Here is a 9,840-nt window from a genome sequence, read left to right as displayed (position 1 = left end):
ATATTCTTGATCCTCTGTAAAAAAACAAAACAAAACAAAAACTATTACTCGAGCTTACAGAGGAGCTAAGTTGAGCTGAGTTTTATTTCATTCTGTATGACCTCATCATCCGGCTTCTCATTCAAATAACACGTGCTCTACGTAACATACATTGTCGTTTTTGGGGTGGGGGGGAGGCCGGAAAGGATGAATGGTCTTTCTAGTCATTTCCATAGGGAAAGATAACTAGAGTTTACGAGAGTGGTCGTGCAGTCAATATGTCAAGGCAACCCTGCAGTACCTCTCGTGACAGGCAGGGGCGAGTATACGGACCTTAAGATGGCTCTCCGGGATATTAAAAAAATGGCTGGCCATCGGGAGCGGCCGCTTCGCATCCCAAGTCTGGAGCCCTTAACAAAAGCGGTCTTTCTTTGATTGAATTTGGAAGGAAAATACCACGAGGCACATCCGCCGACTGTTTATGATCCGGAACATTGTGCGGCAGATGAATCCATAAAGGTTTGCGGTTTGAGCTGCCGCCACTGCTGATGGATAAAGAAGACCAAAAGACGGACTCTTCTTTTGGTTGCGCGGGTGCTTACGTTGCCACAGAAGACAAAATTCTTTGCGGGTCTTGCTTCAAAAGGCCCCGAAAGGGAAGGGCTGGCAATTGGGGGGGCAACTCTGCTTTGGAACTGGCTGGCAGCCAACGACTTAGTCGATATAAGTCAAATGTGACGCGGGGAACCCGGTCGGTCGGCAGCCGCGAGCCGACCGGGATCTTAGCTCGTAAAAGGAGGAAGACGCGCGGCAGCGCCTTCCCCATCCGCCCCGGCGGTCTGCTTTGCGGTGGCTTTTTGCTAAAGCGTATTCTGGGAAATAATTGTCGGCGGGAGAGCATTTGCTTTCCTCTCTGTGACCGCCGGCGCGAGGACTGACTGAGACTTTGAAACCGCACAAATCTTCTAAGCCTAATGGCAACTTTGTGAAAGCAAACAAAGAGAAGCGCGCAAATTGCCTCTTCTGGTCGTCGGCTCTTATTAACCTTTCCGCAGGACATCGTTAACGTGCACTCAGCGGCCACAACATTAGGAACACAAGCCCTCCATTTTCCCGCCCCGGTGTCACCAGAGTGACGCTGGAGCCCATCCCGGTCAATTGTTGCGCTCAAGGCCCAAAATAAATACGTTTAAGTGTGTGTGGGGGAGGGGCTTGTGGCGGAAAACATTCAAACTTGTTGTTGACCCGCGCGACCTCGAAACACGTCTCCAAATTGACTTTACAGGTTCTCGAAGCATTGCGGACACCATTTGAAGAACGGTGGGCTGCTCCGCAATCCCCAATACGGCCACAAAAATCCAGGCCGGATGACAAACAAAGCACTAATTGGGAAGGCGGCTTTTATTTGACGCCATTTCTTTCTTTCTGTTTTTTGTTGTCGTCGTTGCAGTGTCGAATCGCAACGTTTGCGCGGGGGAGTTGGGCCGCGGCGGGATTGTCGGGACGCCTCCCCGGAGAATCTCTCTCTGTGTCTCTCCGGCTCTCTCTCACACACGCGGAGCAAATACTGCTGCAGAGCGTCGAGGAAAATAAAGGCCACTCTAAGCGGCTTATCTGATGAATTTCCCTCCCGTGATCCACGGCTGTAATAATAAGCTTAAAAAACCTCCCCCCCCCCCTCCCCTAAGCGCCGCTCGATTCATTTGACACAAATGCAAATGTTGCCCGTTTAACACCATGCTGGTGCTCGCTATTTATTTACTCTTTGATTCTCTGTAAACGGGCACATTATGGCGAGTGGTAAACATCGGTTTGCGTGGAGGAGGAGGGGGGGGCTGTTTGCAAGATAAAGAGGAAAATGTCACATACGCACGTTGCTCGACTTTATTTAATAATACATCACACGCGCGCCGGGAGCTATAAGTGTGTGCGCCTGAAGGAACACCCCCCCGCCCCCCCGCCCCCCAAACATTTCTCCCTGCGACAGGGGCACCGTGTTTTACTGCTTTCCGATAAGAGTGTGTGAACTCTGACACGCTCTGCTGAACCATGAGATGGTCCAACATGGTGGACGCAGAATACAGAATACTTGAGCCCTTTTTTCATTCAAAGATCCTCCTCCGTTTTACTGCAGTAGCGCACTGAATTTAAAAATTAAAAAAAACATTGACATGCTGCGGTTAGGAAGCATCTTGAATCGTTTGTCCGCGGCTTCCTCCCAAAAAAAAAAACAAGAAAGAAAAACAACCACGATATTTCAAGGTATCGCAAGGCCAGCAATGGGATACTGAAGCAAGTCTTCCTGGCCAGTAGTAGGCGCTACACTGCACTGATTTCACACAAATGTCAATCAACTTTTGCGTGCGGAGGAAACGTCTTTGAGTACAATTATCCGTCACCGTCTTCATAAACGTTTAGTACTTGTGCTATCGCTACTTGGGATTGGCGAGTAAACGAGTGATTAGCCATGTTGCTATCGGTCTGGAAAAAAAAAAAGCGGCAAAGAACAATCCTACTTCCGCATCTGTCCAAATATAAAGGATATCTTATCTTATCTTATATGATCCATTTCTTGCACAGATGCAAACTTTTGGTTGGTCTGCACGTCGTCTGTCATTCGGACGCATTAGGAACCAATTCCGAGTATTGAAAGTAGCTTTTGAGAACCAAACTTTCTTGGACGCAAACTGTCTGAGATATATCGTAGCGCTCACTCTGAGGTAGCCGTGCCATTTATGTCGCCTCAAGAGTATTAGCATTTTAAAAAATATATATATTTAAAGACAAAAATGATTGAAAATAGCTGGGTCGGATACATTTAGGTGAAAATGGACGCCGTTAATACTTCAGTGCCGAACGAACGGGTCGGCCACAAAGGAAAAGTGCCTGGCGATGCCTTTCGGCCAATGAAAATGCAGCTTAGTCGGCGCATGTTTATTCATTTTTTATTTTTTTCATTGCATCACGCATGGCGCAGAGACGACTTTGAGAAAATCCTCCGAGGGAATTTGGCCAAATGAGCCCCCAAGCGGAGGAGGCAGCTACCCTCGACAGATGGGTGACGCTAAAGCCATCTAAAAGTGGGCGGAGCCCCGTCTCAAAGTCAGCTGGAGGCGCATCGCACTTCCCATTTATGGAATTCGATGGCAGGCGGCTTCAAGTTTAGGTTCACGAAAGGAACGGGAAAAGTCACCGTCGCCAGTCGCTAACGCTGCTACGGCGAGCGCTAACTAGCATGCGCGCGTTAGCAACCATTGGCCTCGTGTTCAAACGCTATTGATTGTTCTTTGATCCCGAATTAATTATTCAGGCACATTTGCGGGAGGGGGCAGACATTTGATCCAGGGGTGAAAGGGGGGTGGTGGGGGGGGGGCAGTTGCTCATCTCGTTCTGCTTGCGGACACATCCTAGAAAGCCTCTTGAGCGTTTATTCTATTGCCTACGATGACTAGTTGTGCCCCTTTTGGCCAACTAGTCGCAATTAAACCTTGCGGGCAAATGATTGTGCCGCATGAGTAAAATGACGAGGCCGTAAGACGTCGGCACGTGTCCTGCGCACCAAAAGGTATCAATTGCCAGCAATTTGTTAGTTGGACAATTCAAATCGTCTTCATATGAGGCAAAGCATACTTGACCTTGAGCTTGGGCTTTCAAGGACATCAAAGAAAAACGCTCAAAGCACTTTGCCGCCGCGTGTGCAGCAGCCAGATTGGACCAGAGCGCAGAGGCGCACGTCGGCTGGCGTGTCAACACTGAAAGCCCCCCCCCCCCCCGGGGACGCTACAGACGGGACAGCTGCAGCCGTCCTACGGACCCTCTCATCCAGACGCCGAAATGTCAGAAAAATGTCAGGGGGAAACCCGAGTTGGCTCGGCCGCGGCGGCTCCCGAGCGATGTTGTTGAAGAGCGACAAAAGCCTAAGCTGTGCCGTCACCGACGCTTGTTTTTGTTAAAAGTAGAGCACAATGTTGCGTCAAATGTTGACCCAGAGCCACTTGCAAAAACTGCCAGACGGCGTACAAAACAAAAGAGCAAATTGCGGATGTAAAAGAAGAAGATTTCGTCCGTGAACAACATTGGGAGGAATGAAGCCGCCGCGTGCAAACATTGCACTTCTTAACAATTGCTTAACAATTGGCGGCCATTTGGCAAAACGTAGCTCCTCCTCCAAGCCGTTGGCACGCCACCTCCCTGCCCACTCCCACAAGCGCCCACAAGCGCCCGCCGCCCACACAAACTGCAAAAGCTCTGCCTTCAAACACACACGCACACAGAAAAAAAAAAAAAGAAAGAAGGAAAGAGGACAGCTAGACAAGAGATGTCTATTTGAGAAGATAATCTTACCAGCATCTCTCATTGGGAGATGCTTTCTGTGTTTCTGGCACACCCGCACCCGCACCCGCACGTACAGGCTGCGCATTTTTTTTTTCTTAGGGGGGAAAAAAAATGTCACTTTATTTTCATTACAGCACAACTTTTCCCTTAATAAAAAAAAAAAAAAAAAATTCCCCATCATGGCACTAAAATGTTTTTTCTTGAAAATAGGCGACTTCAGGGCCTTTTGGGGGTACTGCACACAGGGTTTGATGGCCATTAATGTTATCAGGGGCGGTGGAGGGGGGGGGGTCTTCTTAAATTGTCTCCCCTTATGAGCTCCCTGGACCCAAAAAGTTGGAGAAGCCCAGTCTGACCTTTGACTTGACTTGTTGGAGGTTTCCTCTCTTGCCCCCCCCCCCCCCCCCCATGGGCTCCCCTAGCGCTTGCTCATGAGGGCTTCACTTGTTATCCAAACGTACAGGAAAGGGCAACTTTGAATTGGTGAATTGGTGCCGTAGGACTTAAAAAAAAAACACACACACACCCTGAGGGGGGGGGGAATGGAAAGTGAACACAGGGCGGGGGCTCATGGTCTATAGTTCTGCAACTGGCGGTAGAATCCCGAGTTGGGTCGACTGGAAGGCCTGGCCAGCTTGACCTGGCGGAAGGCCTCGTGGAACGCAAGCCCTTCTCGCCACATCAAGTAGGCCGTGACGATGGAGGAGGAGCGCGACACGCCGGCGTTGCAGTGAACCAGGACCACGCCATCCTGAAGACGAAAAGAAACAAAGACATCTTGTTTCTCTCCGCATGTCAATCAATGGCCGCCATGATCGAATCATCCCATTGCTGCTTTCTGTGCTTTGCTTTCAAACAGAACCCAATCCGGCAGCCCCCGCAGGGCTCGCACGGGCAAACGTAAACCACACGCGCAGATAAGAATAGTCGTCTTTTATGACTCAGTATCAGTCAGAGAGGTCGCTCCGTTGCATGATTTTTTTTTTTTTGCTGTAGTTAGACCGAGCAGGCCTGGCTTTCATACTATTCGGGGGATTAAAAAAAAAACAGCTGCGATGTGAAAATTGCCCGATCTGAGATAATCCATCACGGGCAACATGGAAACGTAATTTGCTTTCAATAACGAATGTTCTCCTTTTGTCCTTATTTGACAGCGCCGGGCTGAGTGCTTTCATGTCCGGCACGCAGGAGGAAGCGCGGGGGGGTCCGCCTGCCGGGAAGGCCGTCCGATAAAAGCAGTTCGACAGGTAACGAAAAGGGACACCCAAACGTGGGCCGACGGTGCGCGTGGGTTGATTGAGCTCATTAGCCGAGCGCTCCCTCCGAGACACCCGGCCGGAGAGCGCCTCTTCAAGAAAATCCCTCGCGCGTACCTGTTCCCGGGCCCGCTCGATAAAGGAGCCGCACTCGTTGACGTATGAAGTGATGTCGGTTTCCGGGAGGTCCAGGATCTGGACGGTCTTGTAGATCAGCCGATCGGGGAAGGCGTTGGCCACTCCGTAGGCCACGTTGAGCACGTGCGACACCTGCAAGACACGCCGGCGACGAATGAGGCACCTTGAGCTAACGACGCCATGGCGACGGACGGGGAGCGGGAAAACGAGGCGGGCGTGGACGGTGTGCCTTCCCAAGGGCGGAAAGAAGGAGTGGCTATTATGAGACAGATGGCGTCCGTTCATTTCGTCGTCGGTCGTCTCCTCGCTCGCTTAACTTGACTTTACCTCAGGGGCCGCGATCCTCTCCTGCGCTCTCTTGACGTCGCACGGCTCGTTTGCGTTTTTTTGCGCTCGCCCCCCTCGTCCCTTTTGCCGGATTGCGCCGAGCGATCGTGACAAAGACTTTCCGGCGGCGGTTTTCATATTTTGTTGATTTGAGCCAACAAGCGCCGCATTTTTATTTATTTATTTATTGCAGATGAGAAAAATGAAGCGGAAACTTTACCCATTTCCGCAATGAAACCGTTTATTTTTATTTGATTTATTTCATTGTCGTCAGATATCTGGCGGCCTCCTACTGGTCGGTTATGTGCATAACACGCATGAATACATTTAATCGATCACCGTTTCTGGAGAGTATTTCATTTGGACGTTTTACTCTTTTGCCATGTCATTGGATCAATGTTTATTGTCAACTGCTGCCCCCCCCCCTTTCTTTTTTTTTTTTAGTATTGATGGTTTCTATAACGCAACGTGATAGCTGTGGTATTAGGAGGTGGATTAATTACGGTAAATCCCCAGCGACCAAATGCACCTTCCAGGCTATCTACGGGCAGCTGAATATAAAAGCACTCGCACTTCACTCGAGTTGAACTCAAACCGGCAATAAAAACAAGAGTACGGGATGAGTAAAATGATGACTGCGGTGTACTCACAGAGCACCGCAAGTGTTGTGTTCAGCAAATGGAGAGCGGCGGCCATACGTGAATGGCACTTTAGTGGCTCATTAAGGAGGCCCGCACGCGTACGAGCGGGCTCGGAGGGGGGGGGGCGGATAACATTCGCTCCCAATGCCGCCGCGTCTGCTTGGAAAGAAAGGCAGCCGGGATGCCGCGGCCGGTCCGGCTGATGGCCTCTCGTATATGTACATTAGCACGCATTAGCATGTTAGCATGTGATCGATGGCGATAATTACTCGGCGGCGTGTCACAGGTGCGTGCCGGGATTAAATTACAACAGTCACTTAGCGTGATTAACGACCTCATCGGGGCGCATGAACAAAAATCCGAGCAGACATCAGCATTTTTTGGTCTTTTTATTCGATTTGACGGAGCGAGTGACGTCATAAGATGGCAGCTGGGCGCGAGCTGCGGCCTACGGCGGCTCCCTCGCGAGTCTTCTCATTTTGCCATTGCACGTTTCTCCGTTTCTATCGTTCGGTAAGCACGAATCTTTTTTGTTAAGTTAGGAAATCAATGTTTCTGCTGTCTAAACTCATAATAATAATAATAACAAAACCAAATCGGATTTTTCTTAATCAAGTTGCTCCCAACTTGTAAGTGATGGTACTGCTGTATTACAAAAAGCGATGCAAAGTACAACCACAATAGTACCCGAATAAACATTGCAAAATACGCTCCTTCTTTGAGAAAATCAATCAAAACCGAGCATTACTCATGATCCGTGTCGGGATATCCGAAGGAAGACCGATTCACGACTTCATGGAGCATTCTTTCGGCCTTTTTTGATCCATTTTAAGACCTTGCCTTCACGAAGGATGACGAGTCGGAGTGGGCGACTTGGGCTCTGTGTTTTTCTTTTTCCACTGTATTTAGATATCTTACACAAATATTTTTGCTTTGCTATTTTTCAGATGGACTTTCAAAGGTCTGAAAATGGTCTCGAGGACGAGGCATAATTTCCAGTGCTGAATGAATGGCCCTCGTTTTTGGAAGAGTTGTCGGTAGAGCCGACATTTTTTAAAAAGCCCTTCTGTTGTCGATCTCAGCGGGTTGCGCGCCGGATAAAGTGGCCATCCCGAGGTGGCAAAATGCGCTCGCATCTCATGAGCTTCAACAAGCAGCGGGGAACGGCCGGCAAACCTCCCTCCGAGCGACCATCCCCCGGGGTGAGAGCCTTTCCTCGGAGCCTTGCAGGGATCGTTTACTCCCCCTACTGAGCGGGAGTGACCCTGCACGAGTCTGACCACGGCAAGGACACGCCCGCGCTATTGATTCTTTCCTCCACTGACCCGATATCTCTGCAAGGTGTCCATGTCGTGGGCCGCATCCTGAGAAGCTGAAAGTGCAGGAAAAACACCAAATCAGAAAAGAGAGTTGGAAGCAAAACAAACACAAAAAGAAATCGGCCACGGGCTCGGATGAACTGCCAGTTTTTACCGATTTTGTGACTCGTTATATGATGCAAAAGGGGAACTTGATCACAATCAATTTGATTTGCGTTGGCGTTTTCTCACGTCGATTCAAAATAACGTCTTGTTTTTGAAGGAAGCGTTGTCGATATACGGTATTTTGTTCATTAAATTCATTTATGAGTCTAAAAATAAACATCAGTTGGATTGTCAAATGAATTGTTAGTTGGAGCCCCCCCCCCGCCTTGGCAACCATCAATAAATACTATTGTGATGGCTGAGGTCCAACTTTTTCATCTTCGGGGGTAGCGCGAGAGTCGTATCAGAGATGGGACGTCAATTACCTGCGATGGGAGCCAACGCTCCTCAAATCCAAAATGGCCCCCGCGAGTTGTGTTTGTGCGTGTCAGGAAAAATAAGTGTAAAAGGGAATGTCTCCTCAGAGGGAAAATTTTCATAAAAATGGACAAGGAGAGTGGAAAGCGTTTGTGGTGTACGTGGGGGGCGGGGGGGTGTGTCATCTTTAAATGAGTTTGCACAGTAGTGGGTGGCGTGACGCAGGCAGACACAAAATCCCAGCAGAGATGTAAGCGGGGCGGGTGGAAGCCGTGGCACGCGCTGACACCGATTGGCTGAGGCGCAGGAAAAACGAGCGCCACGTCAACGCCGTTAAGAGCTAATGGGCCGTAAAGGAAACGCTCACTTTTTTTATTGAGCCGAACAGATGCAATATTTATATCGATCCCCGCTGAAGAGTTGGCTCGTCTTCCAGGTGAAGGGTTACGTGCGCGTCTACGGAACCGAACGGCCACGCCGAGCTGTCGGGGAGTTGGGCGTCAGGCTCAAGGACGTTCCGACGGCAAGGCACAACTATGTTCGCGCCCCGCCGGCTGCTGTTATTCGGTTCGTTTCTTTCCCGTATACTTTTTATCCAACGGAGAGCCACCAAAATAGCTAGCAATTTGAATAAGTGCAATTTCTAATGTATGGATAACATGAGCAATGCGATAAAGAGACTTGTAGTTGAAGGAGCATGTGGGCTTCTGTTCCGTTTGATTACCCAGCAGTAAGAAGGGTCGAACCACTCCAACTTGAAGGTCCAGACTTTTATCCTCCACAAATCCGCATCCGTTTGCGTCCTCCAGCTCCTCCACCTGTGTGCCGCCATCAGTGGTCCTCTCCAACAGCTTCCTGCCCGTCACCGTGGTGACGCGGGTGCACTGTTTCCTCAGCCGGCTTTTGGAGAAGCCCTGGATCTCCCCGGACAGTGAATGCATCGCAGGAGGGCCGAATCAAGCTGTAAGAGATGCAACATGGAGAAATGTAGCAAGTTTAGCAAGAAAGAAAGTTGTTTGTTTTTTTGGGGGCGCGGGGGGTCGATTTTCTACATTCCAAAAACATGCATGGCGGGCTGATTGAACACTCTAAATTGTCCCCAGGTGTGAGTGCGGGCGTGCATGGTTGTTTGTCTCTGTGTGCCCTGCGATTGGCTAGCAACCGATTCGGGGTGTCCCCCGCCTACTGCCCGAAGACAGCTGGGATAGGCTCCAGCACCCCCCCCCCCTAATGAGGATGGAGCGGTTTTGGAAGATGAATAGAGTTATGAGTAAAACACAAAGTAAAAAAAAGCGTAGCTTTGCAGGTAGCTAAAAACGATTAGTGTACTCGCCTCATTTAAAACATGCAGGAGGATTCTTGAAACAACATGCAACGAGAAAG

General features: G+C 49.7%; 1 protein-coding gene across 1 annotated transcript; it reads right to left on the bottom strand.

The window, feature by feature from the left end:
• Positions 1-4,826: 4,826 nt before the first annotated feature.
• Positions 4,827-9,477, bottom strand: LOC127610620 (dual specificity protein phosphatase 19-like). The gene is made up of 4 exons (XM_052080961.1): positions 9,182-9,477; positions 8,002-8,048; positions 5,688-5,840; positions 4,827-5,065 (listed from the first exon to the last, which is right to left on the bottom strand). The coding sequence occupies exons 1-4, from the start codon at positions 9,396-9,398 to the stop codon at positions 4,883-4,885; spliced, it is 600 nt and encodes a 199-aa protein (XP_051936921.1). The 5' UTR covers positions 9,399-9,477; the 3' UTR covers positions 4,827-4,882.
• Between the last annotated feature and the right edge of the window lie 363 nt (positions 9,478-9,840).

The sequence above is a fragment of the Hippocampus zosterae genome, chromosome 11 (assembly GCF_025434085.1).
Source record: "Hippocampus zosterae strain Florida chromosome 11, ASM2543408v3, whole genome shotgun sequence".
NCBI lineage: Eukaryota > Metazoa > Chordata > Actinopteri > Syngnathiformes > Syngnathidae > Hippocampus > Hippocampus zosterae.
The sequence above is the reverse complement of the archived record's forward strand: the minus strand, read 5'-3'. Positions and strand labels throughout refer to the sequence as shown.

Excerpts from the sequence above, each read along its gene's own strand:
- LOC127610620 (XM_052080961.1), bottom strand. The coding sequence starts at position 9,398 with ATGCATTCACTGTCCGGGGAGATCCAGGGCTTCTCCAAAAGCCGGCTG. Across the intron at positions 8,049-9,181 it reads TCGACCCTTCTTACTGCTGG|CTTCTCAGGATGCGGCCCAC; the intron begins GTAATCAAACGG and ends CTGCACTTTCAG. Across the intron at positions 5,841-8,001 it reads ACACCTTGCAGAGATATCGG|GTGTCGCACGTGCTCAACGT; the intron begins GTCAGTGGAGGA and ends CGTGTCTTGCAG.